The 24,821-nt window shown below is 44.3% G+C and overlaps 2 protein-coding genes across 3 annotated transcripts in view; one reads left to right on the top strand and one right to left on the bottom strand.

Annotated features, from left to right (window-relative positions):
• Nucleotides 1-4,159, bottom strand: part of LOC128327136 (chromatin remodeling regulator CECR2) — a 221,948-nt gene extending 217,789 nt beyond the window's left edge. Inside the window, exon 1 of one of the 2 annotated variants that reach the window (XM_053255456.1) lies at nucleotides 3,533-4,159. In XM_053255456.1, coding sequence (XP_053111431.1) covers nucleotides 3,533-3,805 — 273 coding nt within the window. In that variant the 5' untranslated portion in view covers nucleotides 3,806-4,159. The remainder of the gene's footprint in view (nucleotides 1-3,532) is intronic. The other variant, XM_053255455.1, reaches the window with a different exon arrangement.
• Nucleotides 4,160-4,419: 260 nt separating this feature from the next.
• The window catches only part of ADA2 (adenosine deaminase 2), a 73,075-nt gene continuing 52,673 nt past the window's right edge, over nucleotides 4,420-24,821 (top strand). Inside the window, exon 1 of the mRNA XM_053255462.1 lies at nucleotides 4,420-4,740. The gene's annotated coding sequence lies outside the window, so the exon portion shown is untranslated. The remainder of the gene's footprint in view (nucleotides 4,741-24,821) is intronic.

The following is a 24,821-nucleotide window of genomic DNA, read 5'->3' as shown; positions in this document are numbered from 1 at the left end:
TGCCTAAACACATGTAGTCATAATTGCAGAGCTGCCTTCTCCAACCCCACCCCAAAAGATAAGTTGCTTTGCTCCACCAGACCATATTAAATGTTCAGGTTAGGCAAGCATGTTCTAGGAGCTGGAGTCCAAATCGACTCACTTGTGAAGCAAACCAGATGCTAATTCAGACTTGAAAAGGTGAAAGGCGAGTGCAATTGCCCTTTTATCATTGTGAATTCCAGATCTTTCTCCTGCTTCACATGCTTGGGCAGAGAACCTTCTTTAAAGAATCTACATCAATAGGTGGGGGAGGGGCTCTCTCTTTGCTAAGGAACTCCATCACTGAGAGAGCCTTTCCCCTTTCAAACATTTAGCACTGCATATGGGTTTCTGCCCTCCTCTAAAAATTCACATCCCGCCCTAGGAATTATCATATCCTACTCATTCCTGGGAAAGGGGGCCTGCCTCTCTTTGGAAACTGTAACCATCTCTTCAATCTTCTTTCCTAACATAAATCTATCCACATGTAACATTTAAAGACACAGAGAAAAAGGATCTTGACATGTCTCAGTCCGTCTGTAGCATCTGCACACAAAATATCTAGCAAAACACCATGGTCACACTCCAGCACAGTGTTAGGCATGCTTAAACACTTTCAAATCAAAGAGCTTAAGTACACCTGACTCTCATAAGATGGATTGCACTGCTCTGAAAAATCAGTCACAAGTCATTTCTGCAATGAAGAGCAAAAGGTTGCATGTGACAGTGTAAACTCACTCAGGGTTTCTATTTTACTCCCTACAAACATCTTTCAAAACTGAATCACTCATTGTAGATAACAGTTAATGGGCTGCTCTAACCCAACAGTAAGATTTCTTAACATGAAAATATGCATGCTTCCACCATTAAGTTTCAGGATAACATGGCCAGTGCCCAACAAGACTCAGCAGTTAACCTGAGGGCAACTGACATTTTAAAAGGAAAAAACTGAACGGATTCTTTATTATTCCTTTGGGGAGCAATGTAACCTATACTCATTTCTGTCTAGCTAGCCTCCACAATGCTTTCCTCATGTCTTCTGTCAAGGATGATACTTATATAGGTCACAGAAGGCCAAACTCCTCCTAGTACTGCCACCATTTTGAGCAGTCTTTAGGGAAGGGAATGTGTTTTCTGTATTCCAAAGTGCTGCCCATGACATACATATTTTATATCATCGAGCTAGATAGTAAATGCTCCAGCTGATATATGATCATTCACAATGTTACTGTTAAATCATGAAGATCCTGATTTCTTATAAGCTCCTAAACAGCTTTATATTCAACATACTCTCTTTTCGTTTGGTTTCCAAGTTCTACACCACAGAGGTACCTGAACACAGATTCCAAATTAATTCCTAACCCTTCATATCCCAAACACTTAATAATTCCACTTATACCATTTCCCTGAGACACTCAGGAAATCAACCTCTGGTACTTGGAAATAACTGCTTTTGGTGTACACTTTAAAGTTTGAAAGCGCATCAGTGGCACCAAGGTTGTTACATCTGCTATAAACAGATGGTAAACCCCAGGTTTAATCACATTGGCCTAAGCTGCTTAGGATCTTGGAGTATGAGCCAGACTCCAGGTCTGTTGAGGGTACAGTACCCTCCCCATGTTCCAAGTTCCTCCATCTGATTTCATTATTGCCCATATTTCTCAAAGTCTGCAACAAGCCACATGGAGGGTCATAGCCTCAATCAAGTTCATCCAGTTTTATCTGTAATTAGTACTGCATTTTTGAGGATGGGCACTGAAACAAATGAGCAACAATTTTGTTCAAGAAACCCTCTACAAATCCCAGAACTGTAATATTTAACAGATAGATAAAACATCCAAGACTCCAGTAAAACTCCAAGATGAAGAGGGTAGCACAGCTTTCTAATTGTAACAGTATAACAGAACAGAAACATTTTGTTCCCTGTATATTTGGTACTGGCATTTAAAGACAGAGTATCCTCTAGTGTGAAGCTTCACTAGAAGTTTTGCACTAGATTAAATAACCATTCATCGGTTTTCAGAATAATTCATTGTTTTTTTCACACTTAGGACCCACACAGATTTCCCAACTTAATTTGGATGAATTTTTTAAAAATGCTGCTATCCTGTGAAAAGGACAAGTCCAAACTCCAGAGAATAGCAAAAATAAAAAGAGGGAGTTGCAAACATACACACACACCCTACTCAGTTGTCACAAAGCTCAGCGCTCAATTGTCACAAAGCCCTGGGGCGGTGTGTGGCACCTCCACCACAGGCAGGCAGAAGCTAAACTCCCCTCCCTCCTACCCATCCTTTCCCTGCAGGAATAATGGTGGCAAAACAACAAACTCTCCCAAGCCATCAGGCTGAGCCTGGGCCACCAGAGAGGTCATGAGGGGAGGAAGGACAGAAGGGGATAAGGCCGGCTCTTTTCTATTTGAAGAGAAAGATCAAACCCTTCTCTTCCTTGCCCCAGATGAGAGCTCTGGAAAGAGATGAGAGAAACAAAATGGGTGGCTCTGGAATCAGAGCCCCAAAAGTTTGCTAGCGGATGGGGGGAGAGCATAGACGATCACGACAGCGCTTTAGGAACTTCATTTCGTTTTCCAAGGATTTGGGGCAGGTCGGTTCAGAACTCCCCCTACTTCCTCATACTCATCGGGGCTAGTGGAACGAGCAAGGAGGAACCCCAACCAGCCTCCTTCTCCAACCCTGAGCACATCTCCCCCCGCCACATGTTTGCGGCCCATTTCACGACCTCAAAACAATTACTCAAATAAAAATACTCCGCCCCCATCTCCAATGGACCTCAAAACAATTACTACCCAAATAAAAATACTCCTCCCCCATCTCCGAGTGATCTGTGAAATATACAAAAGCGTTTGTAAACAGCAAGGCGGTGGCGTGCGACGGTTCTGCATCTAGGAGTTAGGTCCCCCCATTCTGCAAAACACACACACAAACACACAAAACTCCGCTTCACCCTCCTCCTCCTCCCTCAATTGCTGGAAATCCTTAGGAGACCCGACTTCAGAGATGCCCAAACATCCACTTCAGCCTCTCGCAGCGCAACCCCGCTCCCCCCCCCCCAACACACACACAGGTATCCCCAGGGCATGTTCACTTAGAAGCAAGAGCCGCCGATTTCAACGACGAGGCTTACTCCCAAGGAAGCGTGCCGAGGCTGCAGCCTTCATCAGCGACACTTTGAAAGACTTGCTGAGAGCGGCGCTTCGGCGGCAACACCCAGCAGCAACATCCCCTCCCTAGGCTGGGGGTGGGGGGCATCAGCGCCCAAGACAGATAAGAAACAATTGAGGCGGGGGAGTGTGAGAAGACTGCGGGGGAGGGAGGGGGTCGCAGTCATCCCAAAACCTTCCGAGGGAGAGAGGGAGGGAAGAGCGGGTCCCCCGCACACGAGTCATTGTCCCGTCCCGTCCTCAGGCGGGAGGCGGGGCCGGGGGATCGATCGGCCCGTCGGTCCCCTGATTGCTCGCGCGGGTCCGAGCCGAAAGCCCCAAACTCCTCACCTCGATCTCGAAGTCGGGCAGCCGGAACGCGGTTCTGAAGAGCGAGCAGAAGTGCGCGATGGCCGGCACTTCCCACCAGGAGCGCAGCTCACTCAGCAGCCCCGTCGTCGCGCCAGCAGCGGCGGCGGTCGCCGTCGTCCCCTCCGGACCTCCTCCGCTCCCGGCCAAAGAAGAAGAAGCGGCGGCGGCGGCGGCGGCAGCCCCAGTTCCGGCAGCCGCCGCCGCCGAGACCGCCACCCCGCCGCCACAGCCCCCATCCTCCTCCGGGCACATCGCCCCCTTGCCCAGCGCTCCTCCGATCTCGCCGCTCCGGCCGGTGCCCGCCGCGAGGTGCCTGCCCGCCTGCCTGCCTGCCTTCTTATCTCTCAGCAGCCGCAGCTGCCCCTTCCGCGCCGGCTCCTCCGCATGGGGCTTCTCCGGGCTGGCGCCTCCTCAGCCTCCTCCTGCTGCTCCTCCTCCTCCCGGCTTGCTCAGGGGTCTCTAGGGCAGGCGGGGGCGGCGCAGCTGCTGCTGCTGCTGGCGACTGCCGCGCGGACCCATCTTTCGCCTCAGGTCGCCACTATTGCTGTCCTGTCCGTACAATCGCGGCGGGGGGAGGAAGAAGGGGGGGCCGCTACCGCGATGCGTCCAGCCAGAGAAACAGATGGGGTTCGGGGGGAGGGGCGCGGAACGCTGAGGAGAAGGGGGGGTCGAGCGCGCGAGTCAGAGGCGTGGCCCAAAAGGAGAAAGGGGTGGGTCTGTCGAGGCTGGGGGCGTGGCCTTGAGGGGTTGGGTGGGGCCTCGCCTCCGAGGCGGGCGGGTTCTGTGTTCGGACTCTGCTGAAGCGAGGGAAAGGGGGCGGTGGAAATGCAGGGGTGCGTTCAATAGAGAGGGGAGTGGCCTCTAGACAAGGGGTGGGCGAAGCGGAGCTCTTGAGAGCCGTTAGAAGACGGGCGAGCGCGAGGAGGTGCGGGCGGTGGGAAGCGCTCCTCGCACGAGGCGTGGGCGTGGCTGCTCTTTATCATAACAACAGTTTCGCTCCTCCTGGTTTTCTGCACGCAGCCAATAGGCACTCTCGGGGTGGGCGGGGCGCCTCAGGCGAGTGTTCTCTGTGGCTGTGAGAGAGGAGAAGGATCTCTCCTTTTTGTATTTTGTACGAAGCGGGCTGGCGGACGGGGTTGGTTATGCTCTCAGAGCAGCACCACAGTAGGTTAATAGCTATCCTTAGGGTAAGCTGCTTGAAGAGCTGGTGCATGTTTTTTCTTGGTGTGCTGTTCCTTTTATAGCTGTTCTGAGTTGATGGGGAGAGAAGCTGAGCACCGTTGCCTATCCTGGGCTCGTATACGGATGCTGGCAGTATTATAAAGTGAATTGTATCCGTTTAGATTTCGGGGTCTGTGTCTCTTACTCATAATCAAAAAACCACCTGCAATTTAAGCTAAAAGCTCTACAAGCTTTGTTCTTATTTTTATAAGAAGCGTTTCAGATGCAGCAGCTTATTTGAATGATACTGAATAGTGTTCATTGGTAAATGGCCTTTATTGATCTGACTTGCTAAAGGACCGCGGAAAACGAGTATGTGCTTTATAAATTACAAGCTAGTTCGTTCCGGTGTAGGGCCTGTGCAGAGCTTGTTTACTTGGAAGTAAGTTCCGAAGAGTTCATAGCGCAGTTCTACCTGTTTACTCTACAGTAAGCCACAGTGATTTAAAGGAGACTTACTCCTGAGTTCGTTCGCGTAGGATTGTAAAGGGGCTTGTTTTACTCCGAAGTAAATGTATATAAGCATGTGATGCAGCCCTAAAGCACATGTGGAGCATGGGTACTTGCACAGACATGACAGTCTTTGAGTCTTTCCTCTCTCCTATGAGTAATGCTGCAAAATGGCATGCAGCTCAATCCAATGCATGTTGTTCGGAAGTTGACGACGCAATTAGTTCAGTGGAACTTGCTCTCTGGTAAGAGAGCAGCCGCCTTGTCCTTGCTTCCCTTCTTGCTACTCAGCTTCTTCTTTCATACTTCACTATGGCTTGTTAAAACTGCAGTGTGGAATCTTCTGGTTCATGTTCAAAACTAATGTGATTGGCAAGGGCAGCTCCAGATGATGGAGGGATGCCTCCCCTGGCGTGGCTTGCACCCGTTATCCTATTTCAATTGCGAAAATCTAAAATGCGTGGGAGTGGGACACAGCTCTCCCACCCATAAATGCACTTTGCTCCTTCTGTGTCCCTCAATCTTTTTTCTTCTTCTTTTTCTGGTGCTGCCACTGGTGATTAGTTAACCGCCTTGTTCTCAGTGCAGTCGGGAAAGAGTAGCTTTTAAAAGCTTTTCTTCTACCAACTTCTTCAATGCATGCTTGTGAGAAAAGTTCAAATACTCATTAGTGATTTTGAATACAGAACCTGTGGCTGGTAACTTTGGATGTCTCCAGATCTGAGACTCTGCACTAAATAAGTGGGCCCCAATACAGTAGCAGCTTTGGTGGGGTTAAGTATACAGTACAGATTTCAACAGACAAGCACAGTTAACTCTTATGTTGGACTATGGCCATGAACTTTATAGATGTGTTGAAAGAAGCTATACTTAATGCTCTGCGAAAGCTACTTGCACATCTAGCAGGAAGCTAGTATATAGTAGAATAGAAATGAAATTCTGAAAGCTTCAGAAATTAACCTTATTAGAATGTCAAACCTTTTCAGTGGTTGCTTTCAAGTTTTAATTTGAGGTTGTGTTTTTAAAAAACCATACTTCATTTTCATGGACTATATATATATGAACTTTTTATTTTTATTTATTAAGGAACTTGGAGAAGCATACCAAGGCTCTCAAACATCTGTTCAACATATTTATAAGCTGGTGGTAGTTTAAACCAATCTCTAAATCCAGCAGTAATTATAACTGGCAATACTGAGGGGGAAAACTAATTAGAAGAACATTAACTTGAATTTTGCAAGCAAATTCATGCTAGGAGAATTGTATTTAATTCAGCACTGTAGAATACCATTATTGGGGCATGGAGATTTTTCTTGGCTGTGACCAGAAGACTGGGAGATGTGTTTGTAGTTAGAGAATGGATCGCATGTGACAAAGGGATAAGACTAGCCTTTATGTGATGAGAAGTTTATAGTTGTAAATAAAATTGCTACCTTTCCTGTTTATGACTTGCCTGTTTGACAATTGCAAGTTAGTCTCCTTACAAAAAGAAAAAACCAGCCCAAATCTTGTAACACTGTTCAGTTACAGAAGTTCTCCAAAATAAATAAAAACATGAAAACAAAATTTTCTGTTGGATACTCTTCTTTAATTAAATAGACCAGCCTAATTTAACACACACCAGAATGAGTGAGATCCATCTTCATTTATTGAAAGTATATGTAACACATTGACATAGTTGGATTATTGGATACATCACTTGATCAGTTTGATTTATTATTCCTACCTAACTTTCTTTGTATTGTGAACACTACAAATGAAAAAAATCCAAAACAACACTTTTCTTTGGACTACATGGTAGCATTGGGCTTAGATATGGGTTTCTGGGCACACTTGAGTTTGGTATCATCTGCAAATTTAGCCACCTTGTAGCTTACCCCTACTTCTAGATCATTTATGAATAAATTAAAAAGCACTGGTCCAAGTACAGATCCCTGGGGGACCCCACTTCTTACTTCTCTCCATTGTGAAAACTCTCCATTTATACCAACCCTCTGTTTCCTGTCCTTCAACCAGTTAGCAATCCACACATGTACTTGTCCCCTTATCCCATGACTGTTAAGTTTTCTCAGGTGTCTTTTATGAGGAACTTTGTCAAAAGCTTTTTGGAAGTCCAGGTAGACGATGTCAACTGGATCACCTTGATCCACACACTTGGCTCTGTGGTTCCCAGGGGTCGACACCGACTCAGTGGTACAACCAACCAACCATGTCCAGATCACAAGAAGTAATAGTTCCACTCTATTCTGTACTAGTCAAACCTCACATGGGATACTCTGTCCAGCTCTGGGTAGTGCGTTTAAAGGAGGACACTGATAAATTAGAACAGGTACATAGGAGAGCAACAAAGATGGTGAAAGTTCTGGAAATCAAGTCCTATGAGGAATGGTTGAAGGAGCTGGGTTCTTTAACTAAAAAAGAATAAGAGAAGGATACGAGGGCTATCTTCAAGTATCTGAAGGGCTGTAACATAGAAGAAGGAGCTTATTCTCTTTTGCTTCTGGGGGCAGGACTAGAACCAATGAGTTGAAACTAATAGGAAGCAGATTCAAGATAAACATTAAGAGGTGTTCCCCAAGTGTGGGGCCTATTTGACAGCGGTGGGCTTTTCTTCACTAGAAGTTTCCAAGAAGTGGCTGGATGACCATCTGTCGGAGGTGCTGTAGGTTCCTACACTGAGAAGCATGTTGGGACGGAAGGCCTCCAAAGTCCCTTCCAGCTCTAACATTATGTGATTCTGAGTGGGTGGGTTTCAGTGGGGAATGTATAAGTTGCTCTTGGACTGAGAGCTAGTATAGTGATTAAATGTGCAATCTGGAAAGCCCCTGGTTGAATTCTCAGTTCAGCTATCTGTGGCCTTAAGGAAGCCACATCTCTAAGTACAAATTCTGACTTTATTTTTGTTATTATCTTAACTCTGAATGTATTATATTTTAATTAATATATATACCACCTGACTCCTGGTTCACAAAAATAAACACAATAAAGACAAAATAAAACAGCAATTTAAAACAATTCCAAGATTATTAAAAACCCAGGCTAACAAAAATATGTCTTAAGGGCTCTTTTGCAAGTTGGTTAAGATGTTAAATGATGAATGTCTATAAGAAATGCATTCCACAGCCCAGGAGCAATAAGAGATTCCTGCCTGAAAGCTTGGAGAAGCCTCTGCCAGCCTTTGCAGACAATACTGAGCTAGATGGACCAATGGTCTGACTCAGTATAAGGCAGCTTCCTATGTTCCTATGACTTACATCCAGATTAAGTTACTCATCTTACTGAAGATAATGGGTTAATGAAAATGTCCTATTAATTTCAATTGCAGTACTCATGAGTAACGTAGTCTGGATATAAGCTAGTGACCGAAGCAGCCTGTCTTGTAACTAATATTTATACGTGCATGCACAGTCACGCACACACACAAAGTCTCTATGGGGTCCCTGAGTTGAAGGGTTGCCACAGAAAGTGTACTTTTGGTGAGTTTTTAAAATAAAGGTTGGGAACCTTTATCAGTGCTTTAAGCACTTGGAAATAACTGTGTATAAATGACACATTTCTCCTGCATTATGCTACCTGGAATAGTGATCCAAGGTGGAATACATCAATAACTCCTATCCTATCAGGCATCTACAAATCCACTTGCCAGTGGCAAGTGCCCTCAGTCCTCGTAACCCAGCACCATTCAGATATCCTCACCAAAGATCTCACTTTCACTGCCATTTTGAGAAGGTAAGGAAACAGTAGGAATTCTTTCTGAGGAGTACTAGAAGACTGCTTCCACTGACCAGGCGAGCTGGTCTTGTAGTAGCAAGCATGATTTGTCCCCTTAGCTAAGCAGGGTCCACCCTGGTTGCATATTAATGGGAGACTACATGTGAGTACTGTAAGATATTCCCCTTAGGGGATGGGGCCGCTCTGGGAAGAGCATCTAGGTTCCAAGTTCCCTCCCTGGCTTCTCCAAGATAGGGCTGAGAGAGATTCCTGCCTGCAACCTTGGAGAAGCTGCTGCCAATCTGTGTAGACAATACTGAGCTAGATGGACCAATGGTCTGCCTCAATATATGGCAGCTTCATATGTTCCTATATCTATCGTCCTATTCCAGAGCAAATGACAGACTCAATTCTCTCCTCAGCTATCTGCCTGTGTGCCAGAAAAAGATCTGAGGGATTGGTGGCAACCATAAATAATGGCTAAGCCTAAGTGATCTAAAACTACATTTGTGGTTCTCTGCCTCCTATGTATGTTCTTTTTAGGAAGCAGACCCAACATTGCAGAGGGGGGAGAGACTGCATGTGCATACACAATACACCCACACATTTGCTTCTTTATTAGTGATAGAAACACTGTGTTTGAAGTTTCTTTAGAGCTCCTTGGAGTATCATTGTCCTTTATTACATATACCTGGATTTTCCTTTATTGCACTGTAAGATCAGTGATGGCCACAAGTAAACATTTTTAACGCTGCAGAAAATAGAACAAAGATGATAATTTGGAGCATGATTCAGCCAAAGTTGAAGTATCTTTAATACTCCTTTGAACTCAATTAATGGTATTTTCTTTCATTTTATTCATTCAGAAGAAAACTCAAAGCAGTTAAGAATAAGACAATATAAAAACAGTATAACAAAGATTTATGCACATGCTTAATTATTTCCTATTAAAATTGGGATTTAAATATGGTTTACACTTTAGATGGCTGCAATCCTATACTAATTTACTGGGGTGTAAGCTCTATTGAACTCCTGAGTCACTTGCTCCTGAGTAAATATGCACAGGGCTGCCTTGTTAGTGTGTGTTCTTAAACTCAGTTGTCACTACTTGTGCCTGATTAACAGGTGAGGTTCTAGAGAGGAGATTTTTAGGCTGATAGAGGGATCAATATCTCGTATTATAAAATCTTTCAAATGGCAGGAAAATAGTGAGGTCATTCAGAGTTTGAGTGAATTGGGAAACCTGATTTTAGTAGTAGCATACTAAAATAAGAAACAGTGTGGACAAGGGAGATGGGAGCTCTTGTTTACTTCTTTTCATAAGATTAAAGAGCTATCCAATGCAACTGAAAGTCAGCAAATTTAAAATGATAAAAGGAAATACTTCACACAATGCATAATTAACATGTGGAATTCATTATCCTAAGATATTGCCAAGGCCAAGAGTTTAGGAGGTTTTAAAAAAGGAGCAGACATTTATACGACTATTGGGAACATCTGTGGCTACATTAGATGGGATGAAAAACTTTTTTCTTCTTCAAGGGATATAAAAATCCTCCTGCTTCAAGGCAAAGAATAACAACTTACTGATGGTGGGGATTAGAAGGAAACTTCCCTTTTTGTGCAGGTTCTTCGTTAATTGTCCATTCCAGGATTTAATGCACTTTTTTTTTTAATCATTTGGTTCCTGGCAGCTGGCAGCAAAGGGATGTTAAATTAGATGGCCCATTGGTCTGGTGTGGCGCTATGTGATGTTCCTAGCATGATGGGAGCTGCAAGGACTTGTTTAATGATGTGGATAAATGCTGTTGTGCATATTCTGCTGTAACCCAAGAAGAAATGGCAACCTCCTTCAGATCCGTCTGGTTTGCAATATAAATCTTACACCTGCAATCTTGTAACATCCACTCACACGTATGCAAGGTTTTTTCTCTCATTTGTTTAGGTTTGGGGTTTTTTTTACCTGTTACTGTTCTGTGCGGTTTCTTCCCAGTTATGCACATGATTTGCTTTAAGAAGAACCCAGCCTGAGATGGGTGATTTATTGGTCACATGCACACAAAATGTCAGGCTGAAATTATCATGTCCCTGTTTGGAGAAACAGTGACTGACATTCAGCCCTGCTTTGGGAGGCAGCTGCTCTCTTGAGTATTATATCAGCCTGTGCTGGATTAAACCAGCTCTGGCTACAGTAGGTGAAGTGTACAGGGGGAGACTGCAGTGCAGCCTAACAAAAACAATGCTTAAGGTAAAGATGAGGCATGGATAGTTTTAGTATGAGAAAGCTAAAGGCCTTTGGGGGGCTAGGCCGGAGCTCCTTCTGGTAGCAATAACAGTGCCTTGGTGGGGTACTTAAAGTACTCAAAGTACTTAACCTATATTATTTTGTAATCCTGATAGTAACCCTGTAAGGTAGGTCAGCCTCATTTTCATTATGTTACAGATGTTGGGCTGAAGCAAAAAAAATCACTTGCCTGAGGCCACCCAGTATTCACAGCAGAAGCAAATTCAAGAGGGGGGCATCCTGTTTCATATCTCAGTCTCTCTTTTGCTATATTGCCAGTTCTCAAGCTCATATACTTCTAAATCCCATATAATAGTGTAGTCTTCTTCCTTTTAAGGCCCGGGGCCCAGTGGTGGCCCCCATCAACCCTAAGTGCAGCTCCTTGACTAAGTATCAACTGGAGCTCTGTGAAGCTTTGGCCAAAGCTGAATACTCTGCACAGTCCCCCTGGCACATGTAGAGACAACCATTCCCACCATATAGTCCTGTGCTTTGCCCAGGACTGACCACGGGGCTTCTTTAAGGGAAATGGACCACTCTTGAGCCCCTGCACCATCTTGGAAGACATGCACAGAGTGTGGGGAAATTTAGCCCTTCCCAATGCTTGCCTCCTAAAGCTCTTAAGAGAGGGCTCCAGCTCTCTTAAAAGGCCCTTCCAGCACTGAGAAAAGTGCAGTACTGTATGCAGAGCCAGCCCGTACAATAGGTAGAACTGGGTGGTTGCCTAGGGCACCAGTTCTTGAAGGAGCGCATAAACAGTGCCAGAAGATAGCACTACCAATTATTGTCTCTCACCCTCTTGTATTGCACCCCTGAAGTGCTCCATAGTGCTCCATCTCTCCCCTGCCATGTTCCAATCATTTTCTGATCAATATGCAGATTGCAGCGGCCCCCTGTCTCTACCGGAACAGCACTACAACATGGATGGTCCGCCCCAGGAGCCTCATGGATCCTGTTGGATTCCAGGAGGCTCTTGGGGACATTCCTTGCAATCTGGTAGGCGTTTCTCCATCACAGCTCATGGAATCTTGGAACATCGAGGCCACGAGGGCGTTAGATGAAATTGCTCCCAAGTGTCCTCTTACAGTTCGTGGATCCCGGCTCCCTTGGTTCTCTGAGGAGCTTAGGGAGATGAAACAGACCAAAAGACTCTTGGAACGTCATTGGAGGAAAACTGGTGCTGAAGATGACCAAATACTTGCCTATATTTGGGAATATTCTAGGATGATAAGAGTGGCAAAATCCCACTATTTCTCCGCTCTTATCACATCAGCTGACTCTTGTCCAGCGGCCTTATTTCTGATTACCCGCTCCCTTCTTAGGAGAGAGGAGCCAGTAGATGTTCAATCTGGCCGCTGTGATCAATTTGCTTAATTCTTTGCTGATAAAGTCACCCACCTTCGGCTAGAGTTGGACTCTATTTCTCTAGGATCTGATCAGATAGAGGAGATTCTGCCCTGTGATGTTATATGGGACACCTTTGAGTTGGTTGAGGATATGGACACAATTCTCTCGGGTATAGGTGCGGCAACATGTTGCTTGGACCCTTGTCCCTCCTGGCTGGTTAGAACAGCTGGTGGGAATGTTAATTCTTGGCTACGGCAGTTGGTTAACTCTTCGCTACGTGAGGGTTTCGTACCAGCAGTCCTTAAAGAGGCGATAGTTCGCCCTCACTTGAAGAAACCCTCCCTGGACCCTGAGGTCCTTGACAACTATAGGCCGCTCTCCAACCTCCCTTTTGTAGCGGAAGTGTTAGAGAGGGTTGTATGTGCCCAGCTTGAGAAGGTCTTAGAGGAAACTGGCTATCTTAATTCTTATCAGTCGGGTTTCAGGCCTCGGCATAGCACGGAGACAGCATTGCTCGCTCTGGTAGATGACCTTCTTCGGGACCTTGATGAGGGTAGTGTCCTTCTCCTGGTCCTTCTAGATCTCTCAGCGGCTTTTGACACTATCGATCATGCTATCCTCCTTGACCGCCTGCGTGGGTTGGATATCGGGGGCACTGTCTTACAGTGGTTCCGTTCTTACCTTAGCAGGCGTGTCCAGTCGGTATGCATTGAGGACAGATGCTCTGAACCATGGCCATTCCTTTATGGAGTTCCCCAGGGTTCAGTTCTTGCCCCTGTCCTCTTTAACATCTATATGGAGCCGCTGGGTCAGGTCTTTTCCCAGTCTGGGGTGAGATTTCATCAATACGCTGATGATACTCAGCTGTATATTGCCATCCCAGACCATTCTGGAGATGCTGTTTCTGTGCTTACTCGATGCCTGGAAGCTGTTAAGGTCTGGATGGATCAAAATAAGCTCACACTGAATCTCACCAAGACTGAACTACTCTTACTCAGCCCTTGTACCAGCCAACAGCTGGATGTGAACCTTGTTTTAGATGGGGTGGCACTGCCCCCGAAGGAGCTTGTGTGTGACTTGGGGGTCCTTTTGGATTCGCACCTCCTGCTTGAACAGCAGGTGGAGGCTGCAGCCAGAAGTGCCTTTGCCCAGCAACATGTGATTCGTCAATTACGCCCTTACCTTGATCGGCAAGCATTAATGAAAGTGACCCATGCCCTTGTCATCTCCCGCCTAGATTATTGTAACACCCTCTATCTAGGGTTACCTTTGAGGATGATCGGAAAGCTACAACGGGTTCAGAATGCAGTGGCTCGTTTACTCATGGGTGCCAGAAAATATGACAGGGTAACACCTCTCCTGCAGTCATTGCACTGGTTGCCTATTCGCTACCGAGTTCAATTTAAGGTCCTGGTTTTGACCTTCAAAGCCTTGCGGGGTTTGGCTCCTGTTTACCTACAGACCCACCTCTCCCATCCAGTTACATCCCATCCGGTCAGATCTGGTCAGATGGCCCTTTTGTCAGTCCCCGATTTCCGAGAGGTTTGGGGCGCTAGGACCCATGAAAGGGCCTTCTCGGTTGTCACCCCACTTATCTGGAATTCCCTTCCCCTGCAGATGCATTTAGCTCCTTCCTTGTCGATTTTTAAATCTTTTTGGAAGACTTTTATTTTTCGCCAGGCTTTTACCCTGTAGTTTATCTATTTTCCCCCCTCTGTTAGTTACTTTAGTTTTATTTAGAATGTAATTTTAATGCTGTTTTGTTTTGCATGTTTTTGTACACCACCCAGAGTCTTCAGAGTGGGCGGTATATCAAATGTTTGAAATAAATAATTAAAAAATTAAATAGTGCTGTAAGATATTCTTACATATACTACCGAGAGACAGAAGTTTGGGGTGGTATACAAAATTTGGAAAATACATATGATACTGCACCCTGCTCCCCAAAGATCCTGCACATTCTGCACCCCAAAATAGTATTTGCTCATTGCACCTCAGCCTCCAATGGCTTTCACCTTGAAGTTCTTTTTGCCAAAGTGGTCCCTGATGGGAAAATAGTGAAGATCACTGTAATAGCAGGTTGTTTTCTATGTACTACGCTAATGCTGTTTATGGTAGCTAAATTTCTCTCTGTAATTACACACTTCCTTCAGTTCCTACCTGTTGGGCTACAGTTTATTTAAGGACTGCTTGACACCTCATGTTTAGAGTGCACATGCTAAAAAAAACTAACATTTTTTAAACTAAGAACTAAACATGCATAACATGCATTTTTAAAAAGATGTGCACACACATAGTTTAGTGCTAGAATTTATGATCTTGCATGCCAAAGGTACCAGGTTCAATCCCTGGCATCTTCAGTTGGAAGCATCTTAGATAGCAGGGCTAGGGATTATTTCTGCTTGAGAATCTGAGTATGTGGCCCTGGGCTAGACAGACTGATATCTGCTGTTCAATTATATCCTGACCTTCCCACATCTGCCTCCTTGTAATGTGTGAAATGGCTCAATTGTACATGAGTACGTACACCTGTCAAAGTGTGGAAACCACAAACATATGGACCTGAAAAGCAATACTGGAATGTGGGAATTAGTAACCTCATCTGAAACTGAAAGCTTGCTTTAAAAAGCAGGGAGTTGGAACACAAAACTCACAAGTCAGTTAAGATCAAGTATCCGGAAAATGTGTGTACTGTGGTTCTACCCCACTGGCATGCAGCATTGTTAACATTCAATCCAGGGTATTATGCAGTCAAATCACTTAACTTGTTTTTGAAACATGCTTTCACTACATTTCTTCGTGTTCACAAAAAGCTTAGTAGAAGACTGAATTCTTTCCACTAAAAGGGGTTCTGACTAAAAAGGGTGATCACATGTACATAAACTGCTTGGATTAATTTGAGATATAAAAACTAAAATGCATAATAGGTTCATGTTCTAAGATTCAGCATTGCATTCATCTTTATGCCAGTGACATTGACTTGCTCATGTTAGCAGAGGCGTATCTAGGGAAATAGCGCCTAGGGCAAGCACTGAAATTGCGCCCCTTGTCCAAACATCCAACACCCATCTTTCAGATAACTTTACCATAATATCAGATCAAAAATACAAGTCAAGCTCGTTAATCTTTTAATATTTCAAAAACTATTTAGCAGTGGACGTAGCCGGACCAAAAAATGCTGGGAAACTACAAATTTCAGTATGCTGGGGCTCATGAAATACCCAAATACTATGTAGAGGTGTACTTGGAAAAATAACCAGAAGTGCCTGACTAATTTTCTACTATGCACTGTAGCATCACTATTACATAAGTTTTAAAAATAAATGGAGAATTTGGCTTTTCCCAGATACTCTGAAAATAATTAAAAGCTATGCAGAGTAAATTGCATAGTTTACTGCATAGTTTACAAGCAGAGTAAACTGCTTGGAATATATTATAGAATTTCAGAAAGACAGTTAAAATGAGAGAAAGAGAGCAAGAAACTCCCAGTGGGCTTAATACTAAAGATTTCACACTGATTCAAAGACAAACTCACCATTAATAGCCATATTATTAAGACATCACATTTAACTCACTTATCACAAGAAGCAAAGTAAGAGCAAATGAATACAATCCTAGCTCATAAGCTTCAGCTCATTATTCACAAGCCCTGATTCTCTGTACATAGTGCCAAACTGAATAAGTGTACAATGACATATTATATTAATTTTTAAAAAAATTATCTGTAGCCCCTTTGGGGGGCTTCCTAAAAGCTGGGAGGGGGTCTGCAAAAATTCCCCCCCGCTGGCCTCACCATCGCAGATTTTCGGGCCTGTTTGGGGCTGCAAAGATCAGTGTAGTGGCCATTTTGGAGGCTGCCACAAATGCTCAAATGGCCTCTGAGAGGTCTGGCAAGGCCTAGGGCCTCGCAGGGACCATTTGAGCATGTGCGGTGGCCAATTTTTAAAAAATTGTTTTTTAAAAAATGGCCGCCAAAAACAAGATGGCCACCACACATGCTCAAATGGCCTCTGCGAGGCCTGGCCTGGCCTAGAGCCTCACAGAGGTCATTTGAGCATGTGTGGTGGCCATTTTGTTTTCGGTGGTCTTTTTTTTTTTCATTTTGAAAAATGGCACCCCCTTCAAGTGGCGCCCAGGGCACATGCCTTGCCTTGCCCTACCCTAGATACGCCCCTGCATGTTAGCAAAAGTACCTATATATCAAAACCTGAAAACTGAGCCCAGCAGTCAGAGCAGATGATGGAGATAGTGATTGTGATTTTTAGAACTGTATCATTTCCCCCTGCTCTGCTTCTAGGCAATAGAAGACACACTGTATAAAGGATCCCTCCCAGCAGCGATGCTGCAATTAAGGACACTCTAGGCAATGCAGCACTACTGCTCCTGTCACTGAGTAAGGACCAAGGAAGCCTCTCTTCTTCTCCCCACCTCCTTTCCTCTCTCACTGTTGGAAGTACTTGCAGACCTGATGCTCCTGACATCCTCTCTCTTAGGCAATGTGAGATGCATTTGCCCTTCAGCATCTCCAGAGACATGCTGCAGATGTGAGGCCCTCCTCTGGCAATGCATGAAAGTTCAGAACATCCTCAGGTAAGTAAAGTAAAAGGTCAAGCGTGCTGTCAAGTCAGTTTTGACCCCTGGCGACCACAGAGCCCTATGGTTGTCTTTGGTAGAATACAGATGGGGTTTACCACTGGACCATTGCCATCTCCCAGGCAGTATGAGATGATTCCTTTCAGCATCTTCCTATATCGCTGCTGCCCAATATAGGTGTTTCCCATAGTCTGGGAAACATACCAACAGGGATCTGAACCAGTAACCTCTGGCTTGCTAAGTCAAGTCAATTCCCCACAGCGCCATTAGGTGGCTTCTCAGGTAAGTAAGGAGAGGATAAATAGAGCTGTGGGGCAGATCAAGAAATTCCCTGAAAGGAAATCAGGAATTAGTTGGATTGTGAAGAGAGGAGGAAGGAACTGGACTGCAGCAGAGAGGAAGAACCTGGAGCTGTCCCCTTCCCCAAAGTTTATCCACTTCCCTTCATACAAATACGACAAATATTTATATACCGCTTTTCAGCAAAAGTTCCCAAAATGGTTTACATAAATAAAAATAAAATGGCTCCCTGTCCCCAAAGGGCTCACAATCTAAAAAAAGAAACATGAGAGACACCAGCAACAGCCATTAGATGGATGCTGTGCTAGGGATGGATAGGGCCAGTTGCTCTCCCCCTGCTAAATAAAGAGAATAACCACTTTAGAAAGGTGCCTCTTTGCTCAGTTATCAGGGGACATGTCATATCATACATGTATGTCATGTTGATGAGCTGTTCTCTCCCCGCCCCCCCATCCACTTGCCTAACATTCCACACTCTAGTGTGAAAGAACAGAATCCCAGACACAGTTATGCAGATGGAGGCTGTTTCAGTTCTTGTTCACTCCCACTGAGTTCTGCAAGGCAAAAGTCAGCTTCACACGATCACTGCCAAGTCAGTAAGGCAGAAATCAGAGGTTCCTGGCAGGTTTGTGCTCCCAACAGGTGTACTGAGTGAACCCACCAACCAACAGTCCCCACCCAGCTTGTCCACCCAAGATTCTACTGACTTTTGCCCAACTTCTGTAAAATTTGAAGCTGGGTGGACAAAGTCGGTGGAATCTGGGGTAGACAAGTCAGGAACCACCAGCTGGTGGGTTTGCACAACATGCCTACCAGGAGTGTGTACTTGCTGGGAACCTTGAGTTCCCAGTTTACTGACTTGGTGGCAATCGTGAAGTGACCCAAAGTAAAAGGGCTCACCATCAACACTGACACAGGGTGGCTAACCCTCACATATATAGCTCCCATGGGTGAAACAATGCCCCTGCTTCCCAGGTCCAATGAGAAAAATTAGGCAATATATTTTATGTTCCCCACCCACCCAACAGGCTAGATTAAGGAGACTGGAAAGAGACATTGCCAAGCACCTCTATTTTCCCCTACCCCAAACACAGCTTCTGATTTGGAAGGGAAGTATTCCTTACTTCCTCTTTGAGGTCATATTCTATTTTGGGAAATAGAGGGCAAGGTGAAGTTCACGAAGCAGGCCTGACTAAACCTACCATTCTGCTTGAGGCCACAATGAGGGATAGGAGAATGGGGGAAAGAATATTGATTTCTGGGGTTGAGGAAAGTCTTGGCCCTCTTCATCCCTTTTCATGGCCCACCCATCAAAGCATTAGAAAAGCAAGTTTGTTCCTTAGTCACATTGGGATTTGAGAGTAGTGTCCTTCCTCCATTCTGGCAGAAAGTAGGCACATGACAAAAGTCCAAGATGATGAGGATTCGAGAGAGACAGATTTTGACTCTGACTAAACTATATTCCCAATTGTAGCCCCACTACATAGGAACATAGGGAGCTGCCATATACTAAGTCAAACCTTTGGTCCATCTAGCTCAGTACACTTGACTGGCAGCTGCTCTCCAAGGTTACAGGCAGGAGTCTCTCCTAGCCCTACTTGGAGATGCCAGGAAATGAACCTGGTTCCTTCTGAAAGAAAGCAGATATTCCTAAAGGGAATATCTTACAGTGCTCGCATGTAGTCACCCATCCAAAAGCAAACCAGGGCAGACCTGCTTAGCTGAGGAGACAATTCATGCTCACTACCGAAAGACCAACCATTGACTCTAAGTGGGAGAAAATATAGCATATTATACTGATGTGCACATCTATATTACCATGAATATGTTATGTAACCCAAAGGAAAAAATCATGCAGGTGCATTTTTTTAACATTTGCCAAAATCTCATGCTATGCAAGCTGCAACTAAGTTGTATGCTTACTCTTTTCTTTTGATACAGTACAGTCTTTTTAAAAAGTGTGATCAATAGCTGACATTTTGTAGTGGTGTAACAAATAATATATAGGAAATATTTATTGTAACTCTTACAGATCAAGCTTAAAAGTACAAGATAGTTCTGAATTGCAGTAAAGCTTTATGTATAAATTAAGAGTGGGAAGCTTAGGATTTGGGGCCGATTGTGTGTGTCTGATTCATGGTGAAAAGGGATTTAACTCTGGTTCCATGGGGAAGAGTAGTGACTAATCTGTTTAATCACCCGCAGACTCTTCCTGGAATAGCCTTGCTTATAATGAAGGAGTTGCAGGAAATCCAGGTCCTGCTCCCCAATCCAACAATTAATACTGGCACTCTGTTGAACTACATGTTGCTAGTTTGTGGTCTCTGGGTACATAACCTTTCCCACTAACTCTCCAACCCTAAAGAATATATTTGCCACACTTTCATGTATACTACACATCCTTAATTTAATTGGACTTACATGAAATCCTGTGTACACTTATGAGAGTATATCTCATTGAAATAATTGGGATTTACCTCTGAGTAAACATGCATAGGAATGGGGCTACAAGTGTCTTTAGAAAAGGTGTGTCAGTTTTTCATTCGTTCAGCTCTTTAAAACCCCTATTTCTTGTCCATCTTGCTTTCCTATGTAAGCTGCAGATTGGGATGAGCTGTGTTGATTTCATAGGATAGATCTTTCCTCCTTTGTTCTGGTGAGAGAACAGCAGATGCTCCAAAAGGGAGGAACTGATTTATATTTATTTAAAATTATATACAGCCTCTTGTTACATTAAGGTAATGTTGTGCTTTACAGTAATCAGACAGAGCTGGGTATTAAGATGCAAGTTGAAGTGCCCAGACAATTAACCTTCTAATTTAAAAGTAATGGTCACTAAATTATGGGGCATGTCTCCTTCTCCCAGAATGGTCCTTTGAAGACAATACCAGGCTGTTATGTGAACAAGCAATAATATGTAATTAATCCTTCTCTGAAAACATAAATCAGAGCTTAGCCTGGGGGATGAGAAGGGGTGATGGCATGGCATTAAAGAAATATGGAAATCTCATCCAAACCGTCCAGTCCTCCTTTTCACTGTATTTCTGCCCACAGTCAAATTGTGGGTTATTCCTCTCCTTAAGCTATGTATGTGGAAGATGGAATAAAAATAGCAAACATGTGAGGACCTGCAAAAGCTTGTAGTGGGTAGAGTGGGCAGAGCTTGGAGGGAATGGGGACTCAGTGTCACATGCACCAACTACTGCACACACAATGTGTTCCATCAACGTTTGCATGCACACATACAGCCTTCTCCCATAACTGCATGCCTGATACCTCTTATACACATGCATGGATCCCCTTGAATGCTTCTTTGCACATAGGGTAGCCACCAGGTCCAGATGGTGTAAAGCAGGCCTGCTCAACTTCGGCCCTCCTGCAGATATTGGCCTACAACTCCCATAATTCCTGGCTATTGGCTACTGTGGCTGGGGATTATGGGAGCTGTAGTCCAAAAACAGCTGGGGGGCCTAAGTTGAGCAGGCCTGGTGTAAAGTCTATATCCATCACCAAACAAGTGGAAAGAAGACACTTTTGACCAACAAAAAGTCTCCACTTTGCATAAAATTTGCATATGCTTATTTGTATTATGTATGCATATATTGATTAAAAGATTGATAATTTTAAAATAAATACAGCTCACCATGGTGAAGCTGATGACCAGGTGAGCTGTATGTCTGCTCAGTCTGCTGTCTAGGTGCAGAATTCTTAAGGCCCCTAATTCTTGTCTGTCAATTCATCTCCTGGTTAGGTTTACAGCACACACAGTCCTCTGTCCTCCATCCTCATGGGTCACCAGCCTGCTCTCCCCAGCCAGGCCAGTCACTTCACCTCTTGGCTGAAAGCAGGGCAGCCAGCTAGCTGCCAAGCCAGCCTCTTTGCATGTTAGCGCAGTGGTGCATGCACATTCTCCTACTCACTTGCTGTTTTCTAAGACTACAAACATTTATATACGGCTTCTCAACAGAAGGTTTCACAGTGGTTTTCAAAGACAAATAAATAATAAGATTCTCCCCTGTCCTCAAAGGGCTCCCTAACACACACACACACACACACACACACACACACACAGTGTGTCACCAGCATCAGCCACTGAAAGAATGCTGTGCTGGGGTTGGATACGGTCAGTTGCTCTCTCCATGATAAACAGAAGAGATCAAACACTTTAAAGGTGCTTTTTACTCAGCAGAGGTAGCTGCTAAGTGAGTAAAGTTAGTTAGCTAACTGCTAACTTATCACCACCACCACCTGAAGAAAGCAAGGTGCACCTGCCGGGCCCACCTATCTCTGTTACCTGCCACTGAAGCGGAACCTCCCCTCTGACTGACCATCCATCCAATGAAGAAGCAAGAAGGAGGAGGAGTCAGAGGGAGAGAAGATGCTCATGAGAGCTGAGTGAACCCAATGTTCCCGCTGCTCGCCAGAACATGGACACTACAACACATGCAAAAAGTTGTTTGATCCTCAACAGTCTCTATTCCTCCTAATGCAAAAGAAGCTTTTTGGTCCCCAAAATAGTCGCATGTCCGTTATAAAAGTCCCTAGTTGGCAATCCGATTACACACGTGCAATCCTTGTGCACGCATCTATACAAACAAATGTTTGCAACAGGAAAAGGGGCACTCTTCCTCATTCCCTCCCTGGATCCCTATGCATCTCAGCTCACTCTCTTCTTCTTCCAGTTTGAATTCTTGCCTTCCCCATTTTATTTCAGTTATTCTCTATCTCCTTTCCCTGTCCTTCGCTATCACTCTCCCTGCCTCATCATCTCTGTCTGTCTTCTCTTGCCATATACAGGTACTCTGACTTTGGAGGACATGCTTCCAAGCTGTTTCCAGCCAGCTTTTCAAAAACTGCTAAAATGTCAGTGTAGAAAAGCTTTCTGGAATGGATACATCTGTGAGGCTCTTGCAGCAGTAGTGAAGTGCTGAAAGTGAAAGGGGATTTATTTGAAGGGACAGCCAGAAGAGCAACTGCTCCCCCTCTTCTTGAAGCTGCCTCTGAGTATGTGTGCACATGATGTGTGCATGGAGAGCCAGTGTGGTGTAGTGGTTAGAGTGCTAGACTAGGACCGGGGAGACCCAAGTTCAAATCCCCATTCAGCCATGATACTAGCTGGGTGACTCTGGGCCAGTTGCTTCTCTCTCAGCCTAACCTACTTCACAGGGTTGTTGTGAAAGAGAAACTTAAGAATGTAGTACACCGCTCTGGGCTCCTTGGAGGAAGAGCGGGATATAAAATGTGAATGTTAATAATAATGATGATGCTCAGTGGTCTACAGTTTGTCTATGGGAAGCCCCCTCAGACCATGCAGGATTACTCATGCAATGTAGGAGCCTTAAATATGTCACATTGCCCTGTGTTTATATGCAGTGTGAGGTACTTGTTACCACCTGCTTGTTTTTGAGCTTAGTTAGTCATATCTTAAACTTGGTCTCTATGCTCTACGTGGCCAATCCTAATCTGAATACATTTTCAGTACAGAAATCAATGCAAATGAGTATTGTTTTTTCCTCCTCTGGGAGGCAGAGCAGACCAGTGCAGCAACTTGAGGTACCAATTTGCTGTGATCTTATGAAGACTCATAAAATGGGTTTGAGGCCTCCTGTCTAAATACTCAGACAGGAGGCCTCAAAGGAAAACCCAAGATAGTTGCAGGCAATGACTCAATAGATGACAGCCTTCATGCTCCACCATAACTACAGCAAAACAGTAGGGTGTCTTTTTTGTATGTGCTGTATTACAATTTTTGAGATCTAAAGTTAAAGCCCTGCTCTATGACAGTGTTATTTGCAATGCAGTCTGCAGGCAACACAGTGAGTTCTGCTCCTTTTGTAGGGTACATTAAAAATTCTGTCACACCTTCTGCTGAGAGCAATTAAGTGAGCCTAAATATCTGGACTGAATTATATCTAGAGAGCACAGTTGTATCCTTCTCCCTAGGGTGGGGTGGTGTCATTGTGATTTTTCTGTTTTCCTTCACTCAGCTTGCCTGCCTTTCTCCTAGCAGCATTACTCTCTGGTTGACAAAGAGTCACATGCATAATCTCTCTTGCCGTTCCTGGCCAGCCTTCAGTACCTCTACTATTCTCATCTCATAGGCCTACAGATTATGGTTGGGGTTATGAGTATGCAGTCCTAAAAACATAATTCTAGGTCCATGTAACACAAATTCTGACAAAAGTCTAGACTGTGTCCTGTATATATGTCTCATTTGTACAAATCTGCACCATGTCTTGTTTTGTATTATACTCTTCTCTGCCTGGGAACAATAGTGACTATGGTAGAGCCCTATAAGGTGCAAACCTGAATGAGCTACCTGCATAAAGGCTGCTAGACTCAAGAATTCCAGAATCCAGTGGAAAAGAAGGAGAAGCAAGCTGTGCTAGTTTTGCATTACATCTAGTAATCCAGAGTGCCTACAACTGGCCCTGCTGTATTATTCTTTTAGTTCTACTGAACCAGATTTCCTGTTTTCATCTAAGGTGCTCTATCATCCATGGTAACTGGTCTTTCTTACAATGCAAATCATGACTTCATTATTTTATTATTCTGATTTTAACTGCTGCTGCTGTTGCTGTTAATTGCCTCAATTATTAACAGAAAGTCATAATATACATGTTTTTAAATTAATGTTGGATTTTTAATGAAAGCTGCAACTAGTATTACTTTCTCTAGATGTGTGTAAATACAGACCTGCTGACTGTTGCTTTGGGTAAGAGATTTATTTTAAAGGCAGATCTAACTCTGTGTGTTATGTCCCTGCTACTAATCTGTACAGAGATCCCATCATTTGGGACACAAGCTTTTCTGTGTGGAAGTTCCTAAAACAATAACTCCTAAAAAACAAACAAACCACCCTTTATATAGTTTAACCCACTGCTGCTAATAATACATAACTGTATATTGTTAATCCCTTTACTCCCTTGCGGTGCATAAGATATAAAGACTTTAAACACAAGGAGGAACCAACCAAACAAGAAAAGGTCAGGGATGTGCACAAACCAGTCCAGAAGCCATGACAGAGGCCTCCGAACCAGTTTGAACACGGCCCAGACTGGTGCCAGGTGGTTCTTGATTGATTGATTGATTGATTGATTGATTGATTTCTATACCGCCCTTCCAAAAATGGCTCAGGGCAGTTTACACAGAGAAATAATAAATAAATAAGATGTATCCCTGTTCCCAAAGGGCTCACAATCTAAAGAAAAACATCAGATAGACTAGACACCAGCAGCAGTCACTGGAGAAACTGTGCTGGGGGTGAATAGGGCCAGTTACTCTCCCTCTGCTAAATAAAGATAATCATCACGTTAAAAGGTGCCTCTTTGCCAAGTTAGCAGGGGTTCTTTAAGGGCACGC

This window comes from Hemicordylus capensis, chromosome 5 (assembly GCF_027244095.1).
Source record: "Hemicordylus capensis ecotype Gifberg chromosome 5, rHemCap1.1.pri, whole genome shotgun sequence".
Lineage (NCBI taxonomy): Eukaryota > Metazoa > Chordata > Lepidosauria > Squamata > Cordylidae > Hemicordylus > Hemicordylus capensis.
Note: the sequence above shows the minus strand (reverse complement) of the source record. Positions and strands in the feature narration are given on the sequence as shown.